Source organism: Hypomesus transpacificus, chromosome 26 (assembly GCF_021917145.1).
Source record: "Hypomesus transpacificus isolate Combined female chromosome 26, fHypTra1, whole genome shotgun sequence".
Lineage (NCBI taxonomy): Eukaryota > Metazoa > Chordata > Actinopteri > Osmeriformes > Osmeridae > Hypomesus > Hypomesus transpacificus.
This window is the reverse complement of record NC_061085.1, coordinates 2577563-2604006: the sequence shown is the minus strand read 5'-3', so window position 1 is coordinate 2604006 and position 26444 is coordinate 2577563. Positions and strand designations below refer to the sequence as shown.

At 43.7% G+C, this 26444-nt stretch overlaps 1 protein-coding gene across 8 annotated transcripts; it reads left to right on the top strand.

Moving 5' to 3' along the window:
• Window positions 1-517: 517 nt before the first annotated feature.
• Window positions 518-24800, top strand: LOC124487556. 8 transcript variants are annotated; one of them, XR_006958404.1, is made up of 5 exons: window positions 522-802; window positions 907-958; window positions 1073-1149; window positions 1511-1591; window positions 16048-16341. XR_006958404.1 is itself a non-coding variant. In XM_047049960.1 (5 exons), the coding sequence occupies exons 2-5, from the start codon at window positions 1122-1124 to the stop codon at window positions 18194-18196; spliced, it is 522 nt and encodes a 173-aa protein (XP_046905916.1). In that variant the 5' UTR covers window positions 809-958; window positions 1073-1121; the 3' UTR covers window positions 18197-19436. The 8 variants fall into 8 exon arrangements, 5 of the variants coding, with proteins under 5 accessions (XP_046905915.1, XP_046905913.1, XP_046905917.1 ...); XM_047049960.1 differs by lacking the exon at window positions 522-802 and adding an exon at window positions 17992-19436 and having other exon boundaries at window positions 809-958; window positions 16048-16255; XM_047049959.1 differs by lacking the exons at window positions 907-958; window positions 1073-1149 and adding an exon at window positions 24537-24621 and having other exon boundaries at window positions 518-802; window positions 16048-16255.
• The last annotated feature ends 1644 nt before the right edge of the window (window positions 24801-26444 follow it).

The following is a 26444-nucleotide window of genomic DNA, read 5'->3' as shown; positions in this document are numbered from 1 at the left end:
TGAACAAGTGCCCAGCGGTTTGGAGGTTTGCACGTGTTGTTTTGAGAATGTCATTTCTGTTTCGTGAAATGAGCCAAACCAATTGAGAAAAACTGTAATAATTGCTCTGACTTGCAGAAGAAAATATTTGACACATGGCACTGACAATTCAACCAAATAAAAGTATCTATTCAATTTCTGTCTTTGTGTGTGTGTGGGGGGGGGGGGGGGGGGAAGAGACAGAGAGTCTGTGTTTGAGCTTGTAAAATTTACTAATTTTGTTGATATATGCTTAGCAAATATGCTCTCCATCTGTGTTTAATCTCTTACTGCCGGTCTGTTTAACTAACAGCCATCCCAGAAGGTAAACACACCGTAGGAACTGGATCCTGGATATCAGTTACAGTTGGTTGTTTGTGTCAAACAAGTTGTGGCTGGAAAAAACAACATTCAATGGAAAATGTCATAAAATGTTAATTGAAACCCAAAGTGCTTAATGTGGAAGGCATTACATCAAAAGATACTCCCATCCTTTCTCTGGTCCCTGTGGTAGGTCCCTGTGGTAGGTTCAACTGGCTGATCAATAACATGGCAATCTTCATCAAGACTAGCCCCAGGTGTATTGCCCTAAAAAAACAAAAGATTTGTAGATTTTCAAACAAACTACAAATGTGCAAATTTAATTTAGTAATAAGAGAAGTGTTGCAGTACAAACCTACAGTTATTGTGCCACTGCATTGTCCCACATGCAACGGCAAGAGCTGCAAGGGCATTTTACTACCACAGGTGATGCAGGTTGACAGTGGCATCTTTGAAAACTCAGGTGAGTCATAAGGCAATGACTCTGTAGAGTGCTCCTGTATTGGAACCACATAGATTGTGTTCCTTCCATTGTTTGACGCTGATTTTAACACACGTGTGGAGTAGCCCTCAGAGTCTGTTGGAATAATTGTTAACTTCCGACGCCAACTACCACCTGGTAAATAAAAAAAACATGAACAGACAGATTTTCATTATTGGAGCTATTAAGTAGCCTTGTACAACCATTTGTACCACCTGTTCTCGTGAGCTCACATTCTGTTTCACTTAACAGACCAGGCTGGACTTGCACACGTTTTAAGACTTTGGTAGTGGCATTGACAATGGGTGTTGAGAAAAGTAATTATGCAGGTATGTTCTTATGGAGTTTTCTAACCGTTAACATTTGCTGTGAAGTTACACCCCAAAGTTTGAGTATTTTGTTATTTTCATTTGTGTGAAATCCCAGTTTTTTATGGTTTGATTTTTTTTTTTTTTTTTGACTATACACGGGAACTTACAAAATGATTTACGACAGACTGACCCGCAACTTTGAGAACTAGTTATTGTGCTCAGGCACTCCTTCCACATTTGTCACTGCGAGTAGGGTCGGTACAGAGATGTGTTTTTCCTTAACTGTGTAAAAATGGGTTTGGATTTATTTGTATATTATTTACTCTGCATTTATTTTTTGGTGTTATAAGTCTTGAGTGATTCTTTGTTTTGTGAGTAGGTGTTCTGTTTCAAGCAGCAAAGCGGCAGCTGACAAAGACTGGGGTAAGACCTGTGGTCTTGGGCAGATGTGACTTGATTCGTAAGTGAACATTCTTTTCATAATTTACTATGGAAACTGAATTGGAGGAGTTGCGTAGGCAGGTACAGACATTAAACACTGAGAATGAACAATTACAGCAACAGGTTGGCATCGTTAGGGGCTCCCAGGCCACCAGTAGCATGGGCATCCACACTCCTGTCCAGTGTTGAGGGAAACAGGTTATGTAATATGATGCGTTACATAACATTATTACTTACGTGAGTAACAAAGTAATATAACACGTTACTTTAGTAGTACTGCATGAATTCAACAAATTTAGACTTAAAGACTTATTTAAAGACTTAAATAGCCTTATAAATACAGATTGTTGCCTTAACGACACTTCTTGGGCGCAGTAGCTTGACAGTTTGCATATGGATCACCCTGCAGGCAAACACAACAGCAATCATGGCCGCAGAACGTGTTACGTTTTCGGTGTGGAAATATTCACACTATTTCGCTTTCATTGAACATATTACAAAAAAAACATTTAAGTTAAATGCAAACTGTGCCCCAACAAAATATTATCTACTGCCAAAACAGCACTTCAAACTTCTCAAAAGTGTCCACAGAGAAACGAAGATGGAAGCTAGCGAAAAGTCCACTTTAAACCATAAGAGGGATAGTGACCCGTTTCCACAACTTGCTACTAAGTTACTGTAAAAGCAGAGTGTGAATTATACAATGTCAATCGGCGGGGTCAACTTCTTCTCCAGGACGTAAAGTAATATTTACGATAGTAAATGTATTGATACCCTCGACCTGTTGTCTTTACTTCTTTTGGGGGGGTCCAAGTCTTAATTAGGGGGGTCAACCACCCCCCCCCCCCATAATTTTTACACTGAGTAAAAGTAATATAATAAGTAATAATATTACTTTGTACAGAAAGTAATAATGTAACTTAATCACACTACTTTTACTGAACAGTAATAAGTAATAACAAATATTTTACTTTTTTGAGCAACTTCCCCCAACACTGCTCCTGTCAACCCACAGCATTTAGTCCAGTGCTTCTGTGGCTTTCAGTGGTTGTTTAAAGGGGCAATTGACTGGGTTTTTTGGGTATTTCACACTGTTCCTTAAGGTCTCCGAATAGGGTATGTAACATTGGTTGGGTTGAAAATGGCCCGTGTGCAGTTCTATGCCCTGTGACAGATCCTCTGAAATGTTCCCGGGAAAAAACACTAGCTTTTCTCCTTTTATGGTATGCTCAATAATATTTAGATGAGCTGCGCGCTGATTGGTTGGTTATCAACGAGTGAAGCTGGGAGCAAAAACGCAACACGGCCAACAGCAGCACTGGCTGAAACACCGAAGTTGGAGACTTGAAATAAAAACGCGCAAATAAATCTATTGTGTCTACACAACACTGTTTTCAACAGATTGACTATATATCATTTGAAATGATAACATTACTTGTTTCCACTTCTGTTGTTGAAGCAAACTGGATTGATTTAGGTGGGTAGAACGTTAGGCTACAGCTTAGCAACCAAACCATATCGTGATTCTACTCAGCTTCAGTTAGTTAGCTAGGCTAGCTCTAGATATCTTGCTGTAAAATAACATGACAAAGATCTGGACAAACATGCATCGTGAATTGTAGATTTTCATTACACAGGTTATTTATTTGAATGAAACACAGTCAGGAACATGAATCAACGTTAGCCCCATTGCCAATAAACTAGGCTAAATTATCACACATTCTACCTATGCTCTTGCGTTAACTAGCAAGCTAAACTTGTTTACATGCCTACAGTCTAGGTGTTACTAGTAACAGTTAATAGCAATGCTAACGTATCCTGTATCTAGAACCTGCCTTTCTCCAGTTTTTTCAAATAGATTATCTAGACAGGCGTTAGCAATAGGCCAGACTGCAGTTCGTTTTCTGGCTATTTTTCGGAAGCTTCCCTTCTAATGCCGACTGCAGCTAGTCTAGCTAGAGTCATTTGATGTGTGTAGAAACGTATTTAGCATTCTACCTGGTATGCTATATACAGGAAACGTTAGCATTGCTAATAACTGTTAGCACAACATCATACTGTCCTTAGCTTGCGGTTGCAATGAGCATACGGTTGGAACAGCACCTCTTTCCAGGTTCAGCTTCCTAGCATATCCTGCTTGAAATTGTCCAAGGTTGTCAAAACTGTCTTGGGTGAAATGTTCAGAGCAAATGAATGATTGAGTGTCAAACTTCGCCGGGATCTTCTCATAGACAACAGCAGCCATGCCTGTTGAATGTTTGGCTCCTTGGGAAGACTGTGAGTGTTAGCCTTTCCTGTACAGCCTGGAACACAGCATTTACGACCGTGGTCCATTTTCAATATCCTTGTTATAATTCAAAACGTTCTTCTTTGTAATTCCTTAAAAGTAACCTACACAGAGCAGCGCGCAGCTAAACTAGTATCGGAGATAGACCTACCTCGGGCTGGTCTGGATGTAAATTCTGGGGCGTGACAAAGATACAGACCAGAGCCAATAAGAGGGCGATCACCGGTCCTACGTAGGACCGGTAGCTTTGTTGAAAAGCTAGCGTTTTACAGCCACATTTTTTCTTTTTGAGATTTGAATAAGAAAGAGGTGTCAATGGACTTTGATATTCACGGTATGTTCAGTTTACCCTCCGAACTGTCGTTTTTCAACAATGACAAGGTAAAATCGGTTTTGCAGTCAATTGCCCCTTTAATGTCTTTAATGTGTCTTATCCATATATTAAAGCAATAATGATAACAAATACTAAATTCTAAATACTAAATTGTTTATGGTCACATATTAACATAAGATAATTAAGACACTTTTCAGTCCTCCTCATATATTCAACAAAGGCGGCAAGGTGCTCACATTGTTGCCAGATTGAAAATGGTATCATACCAAAGGCTCACAATCATCATATTTGGAGGATAATTATCATGCATCTGGCAACACTGAAAAGGCGGTTGACCAATGACACTTCTCACTACGGTCAGAGCTCGCGCAAGAAGGTGGAATGTAAGGGAGATACCCCTCCAAAACTTGTAAGCCCGGGCGTAATAATTAGTTTATGAAAGACCCAGAGAAACACAAATATCCAACGAGGCAAAATCCCGGACGATTTTGGAATCCTGCCCGACGCATTTTTTAGGTCTCAAAAAGAGGACATGTCCGGGTAAAAGAGGACGTCTGGTCACCCTACTTTATCCTAGAAAACTTACAGTAAAGAATACACGTTATTTCCATCACAGTCTCCTGTCCGCTCATTATTTAGTTGTATGAGTATTGAGTGTGCTATACAACAAAATTGGCGACGAGGATGAGATGTTCTCACGTTTGTGTTGATTATTTTTGGGAAAAAACACATTATTCTCCCAAACCACTTATCATTGCTGAGAGATTCAGATTCCACAAGAGAAATCAAGAGGAGGGGGAGTCAATCTCACAGTTTGTGGCTGTACTGAAACAGTTATCAGAACACTGTGAATTTGAACATTTTCTAAATGACACTATACGTGATAGGTTAGTGTGTGGCATGCGCAGTGGGGCAATTCAGAAACGCCTTTTGACTGAGAGTAACTTAACTTTGCAAAAAGCTATAGAAGTGAGTACTTCAATGGAAATGTCAAACAAAGATGCACAGCAGCTAAGTACATCAATCCAAGTAAATAAGGGGTCTAGGGATTTCAGACATAAAACTGTAGGTGGCAAGCCATGCTATCGCTGTGGGAAAACAGGTCACCAAGCAGAGGAGTGTTGGTGCAAAGACTTAGACTGCAGAAGTTGTGGCAAAAAGGGTCACATTGAGCGTGTGTTTAAAAACAAAAAGGGACAGTCAACCAGAAATACTGAACAAAGGAAAAGTGATTTCAGGAAGTACAAAAAAAGGGTGCACAAACTGGATCACACAGAGGAAGACCAAAGTGACACCCCATCTGAAGGGGAAGAGTCTTTGCATATTTTGTCTTTTTCAGATGATGGGCATGGATACTGGGTTACACCGCTACTGGACGGAAAAGCAGTACAGATGCAAGTGGACACAGGAGCAGCTGTATCCTTGGTGTCTGAGGTTGTATACAAAGAGAAACAACATCACCTCACGCCACAGCCAACGAAGATCACCCTGAAAACGTACACTGGTGAGACTGTACCAGTGAGAGGAATCGTGACTGTCACAGTGAAGCTCAACATACAGAAGGTAAAGCTACCACTCTACATTGTGAAGGGCAGTCAACCAGCTTTGCTAGGACGCACGTGGCTGGAAAATATCAAATTAAACTGGCAGGAAATTCATATGGTTGCAAAAGTTGAGGACATAAACCTACAAGGAATATTGAGAAAACATGCTGAAGTGTTCAAAGCAGAACTTTGAAGTATGAAGGAGTCAGATGGAGTCAGATGGCTGAGCGGTGAGGGAGTCGGGCTAGTAATCATAAGGTTGCCGGATCGATTCCCCGCCCCGTCAATATGAAGTTGTGTCCTTGGCAAGGCACTTCACCCTACTTGCCTCGGGGGGAATGTCCCTGTACTTACTGTAAGTCGCTCTGGATAAGAGCGTCTGCTAAATGACTAAATGTAAATGTAAGGACATAACAGTTAAATATAACAGTTAACATTACTAATCCTCTTACACCCATTGTAGTGAAGAATGTACACAGGACCCAGTTAAAACTGGTCCCAAATCAATTTCACAACAGGCTTTGCCAGACCCAGGGTTGGGAGAGCTGTGTCTTGAAAGGGAGTTTGAGGATATCTCGGCACTGGTAATCGTAAAACCTAGATTCGGTCCTGCCAGGGCAGAGCCCTCTACTGACTCCTCTACTGTCATGGACCCACAGCATGATTTGTTACAACCATCTGTACACCCTATAGGTACGTCCGACACTGGCCCTCATGAGGCAGAATCCCCTTTTCCCACGAGGTCAGGACATGGCCTGTCTGGTAGTCCTATAGATATATCCAGGGTGATGACAGACAGGCCTATTACTACTAACATAGTGGGCCCAGTACCTATAGCAGGCCCGTCACTTAATCAGGCTGTATGCCACAACGGACCAACAGGGCTGGTTCAGGACAGTATTCAAATCTACACCACCTGCCTATCAGGCTAGGTCTGAAGCACAAGCGCAGAATGCAGGCGTAGGGTTCAAACAAGTTTATTGATGCAGAGTTCTCCTTGGAACAGAGCAGGCAATGTATCCAACAAAAGGTAATCCAAACAGGAAACCAGAAAAAACGAAGGAAAGTCCGTCTCCGGCTACTGTGAATTTCATAGAGCGGAGCAGTCAGTATAGTCCATATATTCACAGCAAAAATGTATATTCCAAAAAGCTTACAAAAGAAACAGTAATCCACAATGAAACAGTGATCTCACCAACCTCGGTTCACATGTGTTCGCGAAAAACCATGACGGAGTGAATGAGGAGGGCCTTCCTGTCCTTAAATAGGAAGTCAGTGACAGGTAAAAGGTGAAGGGTGTGTCCTAGGCCTGTAGCTGCCGGATGAGGGTCTTGTCCACAATGAACCTGGCCGGAACCCAGCTGCGCTCCTCCGGTCCATACCCTTCCCAGTCCACCAGGTATTGGGTGGACCTCCCAGCCACACGCCTGTCCAGCAGCCGCCAAACTGTATAAGTGGGACCCCCCCGGCGATGACCTTGGGCGGCTGCAGAGCTGGCGGGGCAGGACACAGGGGGGAAGAGGTGGGTGGACGCAGAGCTGACCGATGGAAGACGGGGTGGACCCGCAAGGAACGCGGCAATTCCAGATGGAAGGCTGTCCGTGAAATCCTTCGGAGGATCCTGAATGGACCCACATAACGCGGGGCTAGTTTCCGGGTCTCCCCTTTCAGAGCCAGGCCCCTGGTTGACAGCCAGACTTGCTGGCCTGTCCGGAGTGTTGACCCTGGTCGTCGCCGCCGGTCTGCCTGTTGTCTCATCTGCTTCTGTGATTGAAGTAATGCCCGACAAGCCTGCTGCCAGCGGGTGCGAAGGCGGACCACGGAACTGCGAGCTGCTGGGACGGTTTCCGTTTCCAGAGAGGAAGGGAACAAGTGTGGAGGGTATACCCACATGATTTCAAAGGGCGAGGTCCCTGTGGCTGCACTCCATTGCTGATTGTGGGCAATCTCGGCCCACAGAAGGTTCTGGCTCCACTTGGCGGGGTCTTTGGAGGTGTAGCACCGGAGATATATCTCTAGACCCTGGTTAACTCGCTCCGTTTGTCCATTAGACTGGGGGTGGTGTCCCGAGGAGAGGCTAACTGAGGCCCCCAGATGACTCCAGAAGGCCTTCCAGAAACGGGCCACGAACTGAGGGCCCCGGTCGCGGACCACATCCTCAGGGGGTCCGTGATAGCGCACAATCTCTCTCACCAGGACTTCTGCAGTCTGTTTGGCCGTGGGGAGTCCTGCCAAGGCGATGAAACGAGCGGCCTTGGAGAAGCGATCTACCACCACAAGAATGGCGGTGTTTCCTTGGGACAGGAAGTCCTGTGATGAAGTCCAAGGAAACGTGAGTCCAGGGGCGGCGAGGAATTGGGAGGGGCTGCAGCAGGCCAGCTGGTCTACGGTTGTCTGGCTTTGCAGCCATGCACACGGTGCAGGCTGCCACATACTCCGCCACATCCTGACGGACCCTTGGCCACCAGAATCGTCTCCGGAGCAGCTCCAGGGTGCGTTGGATTCCCGGATGGCCGGCCAACCGTGAGGAGTGTGCCCATTCTAAGGTCTTGGTTCGACAAGATGTGGGCACAAACAGCAACCCCTGAGGAGTCTCTGTTGGAACCGGGGTGGTAACTTGTGCCTGACGAACCTCTTCCTCCAGGAGGCAGCGCACGGAGGCCACGACCTTTGAGGGTGGTATGATGGGTTCCGGAGCTACTGGCTCTGCCTCAGACGTGTGGAGGCATGAGAGGGCGTCGGCTTTACCGTTCTTGGAGCCGGGACGGTAAGTCACCACAAAGTTGAAGCGACTGAAAAACAGAGCCCAGCGAGCCTGCCGGGGGTCTCTTCGACTGCCTGATGTACTCCAGGTTCTTGTGGTCTGTGTAGATGAGAAAGGGGTCAGCTGCACCCTCAAACCAATGCCGCCATTCCTCTACAGCTAACTTGATGGCCAGTAGTTCCCGGTTGCCCACGTCATAATTACGCTCAGCAGGGGAGAGGGCTCTGGAAAAGAAGGCACAAGGGTGGAGCTTGCCGTCCTCCACTGCCTGCTGGGAGAGTACGCCTCCCACTCCAGAGTCTGATGCATCCACCTCCACCACAAAGGGCTTGGACGGGTCTGGGAGAGTGAGGATGGGCGCCGAACAGAACCTCTGTTTGAGATCCTCGAAAGTCTTCTGAGCGGCCTAGGTCCAAACCAGCCGACGGCGACCCCCTCGAAGCAGTGATATGATGGGGGATGCCAGGGTGCTATAATTTCGGATGAAACGCCGGTAAAAATTGGCGAACCCCAGAAAACTCTGGACCTTCCTCACGATGGTGGGCGTAGGCCAATCCTTGAGGACCTGGACCTTTTCAGGGTTCATGGAAAGACCCTGAGGACGACGAATCCTAACAAGGACGTGGAGAAGGAATGGAATTCACACTTCTCCACCCCGAAAACAAACTGTTGTGTAGGAGGGCTTTCAGGACGGCTCAGACGTGGCCCACGTGGTTTTCAAGAGACTTGGAAAAGATCAGAATGTCATCCAGGTACACAGATCTCCAAGAACTCTCGTAGGACGTCGTTGATTAGGGCCTGAAAAACCCCAGGGCTGTTTGATAATCCGAATGGCATTACCAGGTATTTGTAGTTACCACTGGGGGTGATGATGGCGGTCTTCCATTCATCACTGGGTCGAATGCGTACGAGGTGATAGGCGTTCCAAAGTCCAACTTGGTGAACATTGTGGCCCCTGGTGGCGCTCAAAGGCGGTAGACATGAGGGGCAGTGGGTACTTATTCTTTCTGGTGATGTTATTAAGGCCACCATAGTCAATGCACGGTCTTAAACCACCGTCTTTCTTGCTAACGAAAAAGAAGCCCAATCAGCCCAAGGCGCAGCGCCTCTTGGATGTAGTCGTTCATTGCCTGGATCTCCGGAACAGAAAGAGGGTAGAGATGCCCTCTAGGGGGAGCGGTTCCAGGCAAGAGGTCGACCGCGCAGTCATACGGTCCTGGGGGAAACATCAGGTCCAGACAATCATTCCTAAGTGCCGTTGTACTACCGGAACAAGTGCGTCTTGAGCCTTTTCTTGAAGGTGGGGAGACAGTCAGTGTCCCTGATGGAGGTGGAGAGTTGATTCCACCATTGGGGGGCCAGAGAGGAGAAGAGCTTGTGTTGGGACCGGGCGCTCTTGAGAGGTGGGACCACCAGACAGTTGTCGGAAGAAGACCTTAAGTGGCGGGTGGGGGTGTAAGGCTGGAGGAGAGACTTGATGTAGTCGGGTGCAGTCCCGTTTATCGCTCGTAAGGTCAGTACCAGAGTCTTGAATCTGATACGGGCCGTGATGGGAAACCAGTGGAGGGAGATGAGGAGCGGAGTAACATGGGAGCGTCTGGGTAGATTGAAGACCAGACGGGCTGCTGCCATCAAGGGCCAAATATTTCAGAATGTAAGTATCCTTCACAGATAGTTAATAGAACTTCAACTCACAAACCCCTACTTGCCATACATTGAACTTAACCCTAACCCATGTGCAGAGTTAATAGTTAGAATATCAATAGACTATTTACGAGTCTATCCAAAAAAACGTGATTAAAAACATCAATACATTATTTCTGATTTCAAGTCACAACATCAAGTTGAATGCAGGAATTGGAGGCCAGACCAGCGACATACTGACATCAAGGGACAACTTTATCAGAACGTAAAGCCTAATTTATACTTATGTCGCCGACACTTTTGAAATGGTTGCCGACGAAGAAAAAAAAGTGTCGCTCAGGCTGCTGCATTAATACTTCGGCAAACAGTCGCCTGTGCTCAAGGTTTGCGTGACGTAAACTGAATCATTTTACCGATACATTCATAGCTACGGTTACATTGTTAACGCTTTGTAGCCTAGGTGATCAATCAGAGAAATTGACCATTTAAAATATTCACTATGTGACGACATCAGCGCCAGTAGAAATTTCTCCTGGTAGGCGACACTTCCAAGCGACGGTTAAAAGTGTTGACCGTGATATAATTTCTGTCGGCGACCTAAGTATAAATTAGGCTTAAGTGTCCCTTACATATGGTTTATAGCTGTGAGCATATCTCTAACCAGTTGAAGTTGATTGTTTGAAAATGTAGAAATCTATAGACTTCTTTGAGCATCTATAGCATATATCAAAACACATGTGACCATGTGTTACAGACCTTGTCTAGGGGAAAGGCCGTAACACTGCCCAATGAGCCTACGACACTAGGACACACTGAGGTACAAGCGAACAAAAACGTTTATTGTCTTAACACAAAAGGGAAAAACACAGCCGACAGGGTACAGTGGAACTATAAGCGGTGCCAAAGAAAAGCAAGTAACAGAAGTGTGCTATCTACCTAACCAAAAGATGTCCCTATACTAAGAAAACATACATTAGTGGCACACGCTCCTTAACTAGGGTATTTAACAGGGATTAGCAACGTAATGGGGTGTATGCCCATGGGCAGCTTACCTGTTCCAAAGCCCCTGTGCGACTGAACTAATAATAAAACAACAAAAAGCACGATATCGAGTATCGGCGATAACTAGACAAACAAACAGGTGGCAAAACAAGGTATAACACTTAACACGAGTCTCGTTAGTATCGGCAACGGCAAATGTACAAACACATACAACGCCGACAAGAAAAACACACAGGGCTAGAGACTACCGAACAGCGGACAGAACAGGGTTCAAAAGTGGACGGACAGACAGGTGATTGGAGGAGTGCAGGGCGTTGGCCGCGGGGAATAGGTGATGACAACCAATCCCGGACGGAGGTTGATGGGCGTAGGTGCACCGTGACGGGAATGGAGGCAACAGCCAATCCCTGACGGGCACCTGGTTGCGGCAACGAAAACGAGGGGAGCAGAAGGGAAGACAAGCACACAACACAAAACACACACAAGCAGGGCGAGGGACGTAACACCATCAATTTGATATTTAGAGGAGGCCCGGCATCCAACTGCATGGCATGATGATGATGGACTGGGCTCTTGTGAACGTAAGATATTTAAATGATTGAAACAAACAAAACAGCCACTATCATGCACTTACAATGGTAAACACCTGTACCTGTATCACTACTTTCCCTAGGTCCAAGATCTCGCTTTCCAAACGCCAATCAACTCAACCCACCTAACTGCACTGGTACATTTGGCCATATCTTTCTATTGAAATCAGAAAACTGCTGTGTTAGGATTAGTTTACAAATGTATTTTGCTAACAGCAGTTGAAAAGATCCTCCTGGAACAGCTCAAGGTGGACCATTTAACAGCTGTTGTACAGTCACTCAGTACCAACCGAGCTCAAGACCAACAACCCCCGAGCAATGAACACAACCAAATACTCCCCATCTCCACATTAGAAGAGCTAAATACATTAGATGAAAGTCGTTTTTTGTGATAGTTGCGGGCTAAAATTCCTGATTTTGTGGGAGCTTTTCCAAAAAGCTGCGATGAAATTGCGGGAGCAAGTGAAAGTTTAGATAAAAGGTTTGGAATTTCCCTCTTTGTAATTTTAATCTAGTTATTGGTTGAAAAATAGTAACTTATAAACAAACATTCCTTAAAGAATAAAACCATTGACAAATGGTCCCCTAAATAACCTTACCAACATGCCAAACAAAAGATAACCAGGACTACAAAAAATTTTGAAAACATGAAACCGATACCTATGGATCAACAAAATTCATGTATACAAAAAAGTCAGTTCAACTCGAACTCAATACGGAAGGCGGAAGGGAGAGAGTGAGAGGACACTTCTCGCTCAATATTCGTTCATGCAATTGGCTGTCAACAGTCGATGCTGCTGATTGGCTGCTCACTGGCATGTCCCACCTCCTGCCAGTGGCATGTACTTCCAATGCCACATGCCAGTTAAAGATTTAACCAGTGTTGGGAAAATTCACTTCATACATGAACTAGTTCAGTTCATAGTTCACACATTTTAAAATGAACTGGTTCAGTTCATAGTTCATAATTCAATATTTTTAAATAAGGTCACAGCTCCAAAAAATGAACTAGTTCAGTTATTTTTTTCAATATGTTGCAAGCTATAATTTGTCTAAATTATTTCCACAGCCCATATAGAACCACAGACAGCAATTCTTTTATTAGTTTAGCGCTGAAACTATGTGTCAGATTTCATCTTCATATCCAATTTTTAATCCTTATCCAACCAGGATTTACATTTGAATTGAAGGGAGTAATCTCCCTTTTTGTAACAAAAAATATTTAAATCTCTATCTATCTGCAATACCGCTCTCGGCCTCTACGCAACTTCGGTGTGTAACACTTACTACTAGTTGCAGTTAAGTAGGTAAAGAGGACCAGAGTCTAGGTTGGTAGGAGCAGTTGGTATAATTAAACAATGGAAATATTAATATAATAAACACACCACAGACCATAGAATGAATTGAAATGTCGGCTTCTTTTATATAAGAATAGAAAATAAATTAGTTGTTAAGATAAAACAAGGAATTGGCTAATTTTACTTCTGTTTAAATTAGCTTTATTTTTCTACATTAATTTGGGATTATTATTTACCTTCTATTTGAGTTAATACTATTTATGAATAAGTTCTATCAAGTTCTCAATTTATATTGAATTAGGCCTATTTAAACATCTAGTTTTACTTTCCTATGTTACACCTCAGCTAAACCTGTGAGTTATTACAATATCATTAGCATAACACAACATATGCTTCACCAACATACATAGGGAAAACATATGCATACAATCAAAATTAAGTTTCAAGTATAACATTCAAATAACAAGATGACACTTTGTAAACATACTGTGAATGTAATGGTATATATTCAGTTCAGTGTGTGGTAACTTGCTCGTTAACAAGTTCAGACAGATTCCTTCTTATAACTACTTTGTGCAGTTCGTGAATTCTACTTAAGGTAGGAATAGTCCGTCGATCTAAGAACCACGAAATCCAACGTTCACACATACTTCTGGTTGAAGTATTGAAGATTTCTGTCAGTCCTACCGTTCGTTGGACAAAAGGATTGATGCTCGTGACAGAAAACTTTCCTCCGATGGAACAGGATTCAGTTCAGTGCGGTTACTCACTGGGAAGGCTCGCCATCTATTCTTCTGCAAGCATGGAGCTAGGATGCTAGCATGGATGGAGCCGCATGGATGCTTAGCTCCACGCAATTTCTCAATGTCTCTCAATCACTTAATAACTAATGTCAAAATAACCACAGTCTACCGACATTACTTAATGCTGATGGAAGATTTCCTCAAAACACAATCTATATATTCTATGCTCAATACATGTCAGAAGTGCAACAAGTTCTTTCAAATGTTTCAATAACATTGCTCAAAAGTTCAGGAACAGAACCAAACTACAAAGATGATCCCACTATGCTAGCTGATGCAGAATCCTTAAGACGGGTATTAAAAAATGACGAAGGTTACAAGTTTTTAAGACCAATACGTGGAACACCCCCTTTTTGTCAATCTGCCCGGAAAGATTTGTTTGCTATGATACAACAACTAGGAATTCCAACATGGTTTGGTCCATTTTCCTCAGCTGACATGCGCTGGCTGACAACATTCAGTCATGAACAAAATAAACATGTGCCTACTGATTTGGTCAGTAAAATGTGCATTATTGAAACAAAACCCAGTTACAGCTGCAAGAATATTTGACCACAGATGGTACAGTTTCTTAAAAGAAGTGATTATGTCTCGAGCAGCTCCTATTGGACAAATAACTGATTACTTTTACAGAATTGAATTTCAAAACGGAGACTCCCCTCATTGTCAGTTTTAACTTCCCACGACCTCCATCTTATAGAACATTTGTTGATCGTTTTGTAAAACCTCCAAAAACTAAGACCAAAGAGGATAAAAGTGACTTACTTGACCCAACCATGAACACAAAAGAAGCAAAAAACCCTGAAGAAAACTTTAAAAGTCATTCCCAACAGCCAGATCAATGCAATACTGAAGAATCACAAGCAATAAATGAGGAACAATTGCAAAAACTCATGACACTAGACATTGCTGAAAAGATTTAGAAATTAATCAGATCAACTTTATTAAGTACTGACCACACATTTGAATCCACAGAGGAACTCTTTGAAAGCATCAACATTTCTCAATTGTATTTTGAAATGGCAAACTCAAAACTAAATATAGCTGCAAGCAGCGATGCGGGTTCCTCCGCAAAATGGCAAAATATTATAAACATGTACACTGTAGAAGATCGAGACTTGGACAACAAGAGAGCAAAACGACTTAATGTTTGGCCATCAACAATAGGCTAAACGGGGATTTGAACTCATGAGCATAAGGTAACTAGCCAGTCACTCTAGCCTCTCTGCTATACACCAACTGCTGAAACTGTATAATTAGGAAGGGCTACGTATTAACTTTTTATAGGATATTGAAACTCATCTTGGGTTGATCTCTTTCCAGACTCTCAATCAATGCACAATTAATAATAGTCATGTGGGCAACTCAGTTAGGGCAGCGCTCAAATTCAGCTCCTTACGAGAATAGTCGACAACTGTATAACAGCCGATTCTCTGGTCCGATTAAACTACACAACATACTCAATCAGGGTGACCAACAAGATTATTATAACTAACCAACAATAACTTTACAAACATCCAACTGAACGAACACAACAACTGAAATCCCTTGCACGGCTTTTGTAACCAAACTATTTTCCACAAGTCTTTGCGTTTTTTGACATGCCGCACTGCATGCTGGGTACCCAAGGGTGCCGACTGCATGATATGAGTATTCATTTTTGGTCAGCTGTGGGACAAAGGTTAAGAAACGGTTGACATTTTAAGGTGAAATTGCATGAAATTGCGCATGGTATTTCAGAAGGATGTCTGCCTGTTTAACTAAATAAGAAATCAAAATTAATACAGGCCAAAAGGCTGTTCCTGGTTTCAAACCACAGGCATGGCACTCGGGCAGCGGGCGTCATATCACCCATCGCCGTGTTCTTAGCCCATAGGCTTAGCTTGATAGGCGGCGCTATAAAGTCGTCACATGCACGCACACGCATCCACGTTTACCTTTGTGTTCTGCGCTGCCGCCATTGCTGGTCGCTTCCCGTTCTGTGCCTTGTGTTGGCCTGTCTGTTGTTCGCGTTCCTTGTCCGTCTCTTCGGACCCGTACGGCGTGTGCGCGTTTTGGCGATCTGGAAGGAGGTTTCGAGCTGCTTCCTGATGGCTGTCCGTCCGAGAAGCCCTGCAACTATGTGGCCTGTGAAAACTCGGGACGCCGAGTCAGGCGCAGTTCCCGATTGGCCTTGATCGGCTAACATTAAGGACTGTCCGTTGTACAGGATGGGATTCGATCACAAGGAACTGTGACTGTTCCTCGAGTCCAGCATGGCCATTCCGTCCGCACTCCAGCGTGCTCCCAGAGGAGGCTCCGGCGAAGGGGAAACGCGGCTCCGTTACCGTGCTACGTTGTGCTGCTGTAAGGGGGCATGCGTCCAGGAGCCGACCACGAGCACCCGCGGCAATCTGGCACGAGGAGCGAATTTGCAGGTAGCTACGGACGTTCATATTTTCTCAGTCCGGGGAGTACGGTTGGACATGTCGTGCAAGGACAAATACAATGTGCACGCCATCTCGGGTTAATAGCCTAGTAGTCAACAAAAATAGGAGCATTACGAGATGCATTGCTGATTCGTGCTGTTGTTTAATCAGTTGTCGCTAGTGATTTGGTCTTCCCACGGGTTTCAGTTGCTCATCCTCTTCAGCGGAGAGAACAAAGACCGCGTTAGAATCGTGGAGCGTCAGCTCCGTAACCTGTTTGCTCGCCGTTGATGACAATTCTGAAGCAGCAGTAATGATGAATATAGCGGAAACACTGGAGCACATCGGCCTAGTGACATTTCCAAAAGTAGTAACAATGCATACGGCAACGTTATCGGCGATAGCTCTAACTAACCGGATTGATTCTGAACGGCAACGAATGTGGAGAAATGAATCATGATGCTAATCGTTGCTGCTAGCTCATGTCCGTTACACAAAGACAGTCAATACTTCAGACATGTCTAAATGTGTAATGACAATGCTGAACATGTGTTCCAGATATGATCAAAGCTTCAGATAATAGCCAATAATGAACACATATTCCAACATATCATTATGCACCATGTGACTGTCTGAGGGCCATTTTCATGAATGTGTCCTTTCGTGAGGAGAGGATGCAATAGGCTACATCAGCATACTTACCAGGAATCTAGGTAATACATTACTGAAGGCAGCGACTGTAGCCAAAGATGTCTTAGCATTTTTGCCGAATTGAACGTTGCCAACGTGGAACCTAGTCCGTGATACGTTGTGCGATGTGTTCCATGCTTTGAGCTGGACGATTACCTGGCATGAATGTCCAATCTGGTCTGTATGTCCTTTCATTGTCTCTCAAGGCGGAGATAATACAGGGCTCTGGTTTTATAGCGTATTTTCCGCATTCTCCTGTGGTTGCATTTCCGTGCTTTAGGCTATTAGGGCCGGGTGGTTCCGTCGCAGTCCTGGTATACATTTTTGTCTTTGGATCCATAGATGGGTATTGTATGCACCTTCTTGCCCCAGTAAATTCCTTGCTGTGTGAACTTCCATGACGAATAAAGCTGATTCTGACTTTATCTGCCTGTTCCTGCAGGTGGGGGTGTGCACTTCCACATTAAAATACTATGACCCTGTCTGGCTTCAATATTCTTAGACATACTGTGGTGCGTTCTCTGTGAAGCCTTTTGCCTGTAAATGTCTGCTGTGCGCTTCATGGTGCATCGTTCGAGTCCCGCAAGCTGCAACCATTGTCCATCGAGAATTGGTGGCAGGTGTCCAGTTGAACATTCGGTGTGCGACTCCTTCATCATGCAGCCTTCTGGGAGCCCGTCTATCTATCTTTTCGTGAGCGGTGCACGGAAGCAGCGGCCTGAAGCAGATAAACGTCTCCGTATCACTCTCTTTACTGCACAACCTTCTGCCCGAGACAGGGGTGCTTTGTGCTAAGTCGACACCCTGCTCCATACAGTTCTCACGGGTTTCTGCAGTATGGTGAATGTGTTCACGGCCTCTGGATGCGCTACTTCTATCCGTCTTGCAATCTCACCATGCATGTCCAATTCATAATGGGATGGTCACTATTACATGGAGTAGGGCCTACTACAAACTGACGTGACATGTAGGGCATCCACATTGTGATTGCCCAAACTAAACTACCTTTGTCCCCTCTCCTTCATGTGCCGGTACCTGCTACACCGCCCCGGGAGACACCTGACGAGCCCCTGTTTACCAGTGACTCAGCCGGCAAGGCCACAACTAGATCGCAGCTCACGCAACACCACGAAGGTCTGTGCAAGCGCTGTGGCCTGTCCCCGGAGCCGCATACTGGGCATTCCTTCTGGATCGGGGGGCCGTTTCTGGTGTCCACGTCCGCGCTGGACGTCGTGGAGCGCAGAACTCATGAGCGCTTGAGAACAGAGACTGTCGGGCAATGTTGCAGCTGGTACACAAAGAGGCTTGCAGTGGATAACGCTCAGCGACAGTCTTTACTCTAGGCATGGCGCTCGAGCTGAGCAGGCGCTCGAGCTGAGCAGGCGCTCGAGCTGAGCAGGCGCTCGAGCTGAGTCTCTGCGCCGGTCTGAGACCTCCGGATACATGTGGTCTGCATGTATCCTGTGGCTTCATACATTGCTAATGCTAGTATGTCTCTTCGGACCTCCGTGTAGCAGTGGTGATCCACAGACGTGCTCTGATGCGCTATTGGCCATCAGAATCCACGGTGCTTGCATGGAGATATCCGTTGAGATGCCCTGGACTCCCAGGGAATGGCGGATGCGCCGCCGACACATTTCTCTCACATCCTCATGTAACACCCATATTTGGTGCACCTACACAGGCTGTAGCAACCCAGGGGACTTGGAAGGCCCGATACACCATAAAATAGGACTCAGACACGGGGGTTAACATAAATGGGTTTTTACAAAGGGTTTCAGGGTAAGGGTAGTGGGACAAACTTCAAATTAGGGGTCTTCCCATCCGGGGTCTGTGGTCCTTCACGGAGTGCGGTTCTGGGGGGTCAAAGCAGAGGGGAAGGTTAATGGAAACTTTTCTCCAGGGTTGTCTCTCTGGTTCTCTCTCCCTCTGCGGCCTTGGGCTGGCTGCGAATGCATGCTGCACGCTCCATGGTAATCAGGGAGTACCTCAGGAGATACCCGGATACCGGCCGGGAACGGCATGGTGTGGGCGCGGCGCCTGTGTGCTGTCATACACTTATTTTGTGTCCTTCCCACTAGATAACGTATCCCCGTTCTGGCATGGTGCTGCCTTCCCGTACATCCATCTACGCGTCAGATGAGAAGGATACCGGAGAGATGGTCGGTGCGGGGGCCGTTGCGGGCGCACGACACGTCGAGCGCTGGGTCTTGACGGGACGTGCGCGTGGGCCAGCTCCGCGGACCGCACATCGGATGGTATGCGACGTTAAGGATACGCACACATAGCCGTAGTCACTGTAATGGTAGCATGACCGGGCATCCAGAATTTTATCACTAGTAAATGGTGGGATGTCATGTGGTCTCAAGAGGAGCGACGCTCCGCTCTACACATAGTATAGACTGGCGGAGTGTCGGTGTTTGGGGATTTAACTTGTTGCTCCCTGCTTCATGTCATGCCTGCTGCAGTGAAGGCAGGGAGCGTTTCCCCATGTACATCCATTCCGCCAATGTTAAACCATTTGTCGTGTGCACGAATAAATGGTGAAATCAATCACGTGAGTGTCTTGACTGAAATGAGCGAAGCAGGTTCACCCATGGCACTCGGGCAGCGCGCGTCATATCACCCATCGCCGTGTTCTTAGCCCATAGGCTTTGTGTTCTGCGCTGCTGCCACCCACCACCGTCCCCTTCTCCCCCATGTTGTCTGTCTGTTCTCCCTGTGGGGGATTTAACTTGTTGCTCCCTGCCTCATGTCATTCCTGCTGCAGTGAAAGCAGGGAGCGCTTCCCCTTGTACATCCATTATGCCAATGTTAAACCATTTGTCATGCGTACAAATAAATGGTGAAATCAATCACGTGAGTGTCTTGACTGAGCAAGACTGTCACCCACAAAAGATCCAGAAAAATACCACCACAGGCAGTTGCAACTGTTTTGGCTTCATTATGAAGACTGAGTTGAAACATCCCTTTGTGTCATATGAAGATTTTTACAATGTTGGGATTGTATATGAATTTATTATTTATTTAATTTCAATGTTTACAATCCCAGGTGACCATGAAAATGGTTTACAGCATATTTCAGAAAAAAATCCAGATTTGACAGAAACTTTACCTACCCCTGGTAACATAGAAGTCAGAAAAAAGGTCATGACTAAAGACGTTGCTTTGAACATAATGAGATCCTTAAATGATGAGCAAGCATGCATTTTTTGTAAACTAGTCAATGGAGTTTAGAAACGGTATGGAGACAAAATCCACAACAAATAAAACGTTTTATTACTGGTGGAGCAGGCACCGGAAAAAGCCATTTGATTAAAGCCATTAGGGATGGGCATTCGACTAAATTGTCTTAATCGATCGTTGGGAGAATTAACGATCGATTTTCGATTATTCGTTAAAAAATGTATATAAAAATTCACTATTTATAGGCTATATTAAAATGCAGTGAAAATAGAAAACAGCGTGTTTCCGCATTGAGATCTGTAGCTATTACAAGAAAAACAACTATTTCTGTAACTCCTAGAAGCAGCTAGAAGCCTGTGCTCAAACACAACTAACCCTCGTTTTTTTCCGGCTAATTTAAGGCTTTTTTAAGGCTAACAAAGCTTCATAAAAACCTTCGCCATCAACAATAGCCTACTTAAGGGTAGCATATCCATCTCGATGGACTTGCAGATCCGTTGGGTAATTTTGTCGGCTCGTTGTGCATCGCAGCTCCTCCGTGCTAGCACCGAGAGCAGGATGCACCGCCACTAACCAGGGTCGGATTTACGTTCTTCAAGTGGTACATCATTTGAGTCGTGGAGGAGTTGTATTTATACTCAGCTTTGCAGTGTTGGCAGTGAACAAAGTAATTTTTTAGTCAATATGGTCTCACGCTACACTTCGCCGTGACCTCTTCATGTTTACTTTTGAAATACATGGAAACTCGCCGGTAACTGAGTAGGCATGTGGCGTTTTGGTAAAATGTTTACTTGCTGCCACATAGCGAAATCCATTGCATTCCTTCAAGACTCACACTACGCAACAGAACACGCATTAGTTTTATCGATGAACAAATAATGTCATCGACTAAATTCTTAATGATCGATAATCGATCGTCGATTAATTATGCCCATCCCTAAAAGCCATACAAGCCTTCTTAGGAGCGTTCTAAAAACGCTCTTAAGAAGCTCTTAGCGTCAAGAGCTTCTTAACAAATCTGGGAAACCCGGCCAATATGAGTTGTCTAGAATTTTTGCACAAACACGTACAAACCCTGATGACACTACTGTCCTGTTAACAGCTCCAACTGGAGTTGCTGCATATAACGTTGGCACTGCTACTATACACAATACATTTTGCATTATGGAGGACTAAATGTGCCCAAATTAAATAAATAAATACTTAAATAAATAAATACATAAATAAATAGACATCCCTTAAGTGATGTTAACATTTATGTTATTGTTAACATGTGGCCTGTTCTCTGTCACGTTCATTGAAGCAAGCGAATGATGTGTGTCTCTTGGTTGTGCCAGGCTGCCAGCACCGTTCAACAGCTGGCATACCAGGCATAAAGGTTACGTTTTAGGGCATTTAAAAATGTTCAGGAAAATACACTGTTTTATAAAGCATAAAACACTGCAGTTCAGTGAGGACCGATCTATCAAATGGCTTATGTCCCGCCCCTTTTCATTTAAAATGAAATGCACATTTATTTTCCTTTGAAAAGAGGCGGGACATAACCAGTTGCACAGAGCTCTCCTTATTGGACTGCAATGTTTTACTCTTGGAGCACTGTGATTGGACACTGATTGATCGCAAACTCACAGACCTGAGCTGTCAATCAAGTAGCAGACATATGGGCCACTTTGAAAACGATTTAACCAGATATGTTATTGTTAACATGTGGCCTGTTCTCAGTCACGTTCATTGAAGCAAGCGCATGATCAGGTAGAGGGTCAGAGAAGTGTGAGTGTGTTTTGGTTGTGCCAGCACCGTTCTACAGCTCAACACCAGGCATAAACCTTACAGGTTACGTTTTAGGGCATTTAAAAATGTTCAGGAAAATACAATGTTTTATGAAGCCCAAAACACTGCAGTTCAATGAGGACCGTTCTATCGAATGGCTTATATCCCGCCCCTTTTCATTTAAAATGAAAGGCACAGGCTTGATGTTACATGTTGATGTTCAGCCGATTCAATTTAACAACTTTCAAAAGGACAATACAGGCAGTAGATAATATACTGGTTGAGAATGTCAAATACGTCCCTTAACACACTCTAGTTGATGCTGTAGCATGTGTACTGACAAGGGTTCTCTGGATCCTCTGCAGTTTGCTTATAGAGCTGGTAGGGATGTTGAGGATGCCTCTCTGATGCTGCTGAACAGCTTGTATCATCACCTTGAGGGCCCACTAACTCATGCCAGACTTCTGTTCATTGATTTTTCTTCTGCTTTTAACACTATTCAACCACATTTTCTAATAGAGAAACGTATTTCTGACTTAAATTTTGATATGAATATTATTGGATGGTTCTTAGACTTTATGACAGAAAGATCTCAGTGTGTGAGAGTTAATGGCGTCCTTTCAGACAAGCTCCATTCATCCACTGGCTCACCCCACGGTTGTGTACTCTCTCCTCTTCTTTATATTATGTACACAAATAGTTGCCAGAGTAAGTTTGAGAATAGACACATTATACATAGAACTTGTATGAGTCAGTGCTGAAATTGTGTGGGGGTATGGTTTGGGAATCTGAATCTGGCTAATAAGAACAGGCTTGATTGGCTTGTCAGAGTGGCCAATAAAGTCATTGGGGTAAACCAAGTCCAGCTCTCTGAGCTTTAGTCTCTGCTTGATGGGTCTCACACCTCATTGTGTAACTTAGTGTCACATTGCTAAGTCATGTGTTGATAAGTAAGGGTCAAGATGTGGTGTGATAGGTTGTTCTTGTGCATAAAGGGAATTGTGAAGCATTGTTCTGTGTATTCTACATCTCCTGAGACCTTCTCCTCAGCTCTGGCTTATCCTACTCCTTCTTCATCACCTCTCACTCTCTGGTTTACAATAATCAAGGTAGAGTAGGAAAGATTTAAAACCGTCGCTTTGTAACATGTTTACCTTGTAATTGATTTCATTCATTTGAAATGTTTATCTAATTTCACCTTACTTTGACCATTCTTGCTCAGATTTAACCCATAGTCAAATAACTACAATTTCCATTGGTATTGACATAATTTGGTTAATGTTAACACACTATTCAGTTTCCCCTCTTCCATTGAACCATAGGGGAAGTTTTTGCTGTTTGGCAAAAATTAAACACTCTACAAACGCATAGTACTTTATTACCCGACTAGAACCCTGCACTCCTAGAATATTTGATATATTATTAAAAAAAAAAAAATGCAGTTGTCTGATGAAGTATGGTGGACAGATAATATTGTTTAAAGAATTGCTGTGTGAAATCATATTAATAGAGGGTGTTTATCCTTAAATAACCATACAGTTTTTTTCATAATTGGAAAACCGTAGTTCTTATCCTCAATATAGTATGATCAGTTCAGGTGTGTGATTCAAGATGAATATTAATTTAATCTAGATATTATGACTACAAATGTGTGGCCCGGAAACGCCTATTCTTCCTGAGGAGACTGAAGAAGTTTGGCATGGACTCAGTCATCCTTACTAACTTTTACAGATGCATTATAGTGAGCATACCGACTGGTTGCATCAGTGTGGTATGGCCTATATAGTAGTCCAGTCTTCTGAGTTGCTCAACCTTGTATCAGACACCTGCACTTTATAGATCTATAATAAATACGTTGATTTTGTCTTGAACTTGTACTTGGTCACTTCATTGACTTGGTACTTTCACAGCAATTGGGTACTATCTAATATGTCTTCTGTCTTAACCCTGTAAGTTTGTCTGCAGTTGTGAATTTAATGGTATAGAATCATGTGTTAAAGCTTTATATTATGAGCAATATCAATAGGCTAGTGTCAAATAAACTTTTGTATCAGGTTATAACAGTCTGCTGGTTTTGTTAGTGTTGGTGCAAACAAAAACAATTGAAACCTTTACTGATGGTCTGAAGATGTTTAATTTGCTATCTTGCACTTCTACACCAGTGCTAAACAGAGAAGTGTAGTCAGAAGGCAAAATTATAAATTAAAACTCTCATTAGCAATAGATTCATTAGTAACTCATTAGCACCACCTAGTTAGCAAACACATCAAATAAACTCAATACAATTACACTACACTTGCCACATGTTGGGAAATAACAAAATACAAGCAATATAACAAATGTAATGAATGCAAACTTTACAAGCATGAAACAAACTGTATTGTGGTCACGTAGACTATTCTAGGTTGTGATTCAGTGCAAGCACGGCTTCTTTGGTAGGCTATAATTGTTAAATCCTACTTGAGAAAGGACACTGTTCACAGCTGTCAATAGGAAATTAACATTACCTGAATGACTTGTAGTGATTGGGAGGTTATGCCTGTTCTGATGATGGCATAAACCATGTTAGATGGTTGGCTCTATGTGCAATGTTTGGGTTTCCTCTCCCTTGTCTTCTGTTTCTGTGTCTTTGCTTCTGTTGCAGGTTGGCAGGCAGGTTGAGGAGCTGTGATTGCTGCTAGAGCACACCTGTGATCTGTGCCTCGGTCCTTAATAAGCTGTGCCCTAACAAGCTGGGTCTCTCCATTACTAGCAGGAACATCACTGTTTGCTTTTTAGTTTGTAATGATTCTCTACACACTCTACACTTGCACTGATCCCACAGCCTACACTACTGATTTACATGACCCTCACATGCAACCGTTGCTTTGTAAGCACTGTTTATTGAATAAATACAGTGTTATCCTTATTTCACTGCCTGAAGTCCCTAAGTATGCATCTAATCTTCCTATGAATCCGGTTATGACAGCTTTAAACAAGTACTGGATGGCTACACACCTCATGCCGGTTTTATACAGATGTGTGTATTGGCACTTTGAGAGGTTTGAATTATTATATCCACATATCAATGTATAATTGTTAAATCCTAGGGCTGTCCCCGACTAAGATTTTCTTTGGTCGACCAAAACTCGACTAAAACGTCTGAAAATCGACTAATCGAACTTTGAAACGCTTAAAAAAAATATATAAAAAAACGTACAAACATTTTCGCGATCTGACTCAATGGCTGCTGATTCAGCCACTAAAAGCCTACTAATAATAAGACTCGCATCACCAGTCCTGTTGGAACCGAATGCCGATGGTTATAGTATCTCTTACAATGTACAACAAATTAAAAAGTGTTTGTTTAACATGCATATCATGAGAGCGTGCTTATCACTGCCTGAAAACTTGCAGCATGCGAACTTACGTAGAAGCTGAGTGGGGAACGTTGCAGGGGCGTGTTCAGGGGGTGGCCTAGGGTGGCACGGGCCACCCCTGAAATCTGATTGGCCACCCCAATATATGATTGGCTATATGCCCAGTCAGAGGCGGGCCACCCCTGGTGCCACCCCTATCAAAAATGTCTGGACACACCGCTGGAACGTTGCAACAGAGAAAGATTTTGTCTTGGCCGGAGAAGATAATGTCATTCGATTTGGATGTGATTCTTATAATAGGCATATTCCTTTTTCAACCCAGCGCATAAGCATGAGTGAAGTAGGGCTGGACCAACTTACGTTTTTCAGGTGGTAGGCTAATTTTCGACGTCGAACTAGGAAAAATAAACCGTTAATGGCAGAGTTTGCATTAAACGTTTTTCGAGTCACCCGGTACTTTATAAATGTAAATGCACTTTAAGGAAATGTCGCCATACCACAGATGTCTTTGCCATTTTGACTAATAACACCGACAAAGTAGGCTATGGCAGAGTTTGTAGTTCTGCAGCCAATTGTGCTCGTGCCTTGTGCAAAATACCAAACCAAAACAAAGCGCAGATTAACGAAAGGGAAAACAGTTACACCTTTTCTTTTAAATTATATATGTTTAGGTTAATTGTCTTAAATAATATAATCTACAATTTCTGTTTAACATTTCGTTAATTCAGCGATGATTACATTAGCGGGAATCAGATCTCACACTGCCATATGGCAGCTCGACTAAAACAATCTTAGTTGACCAAGAGCATTTCGACTAGAAAATCGACTAGTCGACCAAGTGGGGACAGCCCTATTAAATCCACTGCAACAATAGGACAAAGGAACATTAACATAATGTGAATAGCCTACAAACAATGAGCATCCTTCAGGCAAGAGGCGATTCTAGGTTTTAAAACTGGGGGTGCAAATACATGCTCAAAATTAATACTAGATCTTCAAATGTGTAATTAATAATTAGAGTACAACAAACAACGATAGAACATACAACTCTGACATAACTTTAACGTGTTCTAAAAACATTCTTCGTTTTTTACAAACAATTGAAAATGTAATGTTTTCATCCCAACAGTAGGGGGTGCAAAACCACTCCGTGCACCTGCGGTAAAATCCTTGGCTGCAAAAGTTCTCAATAA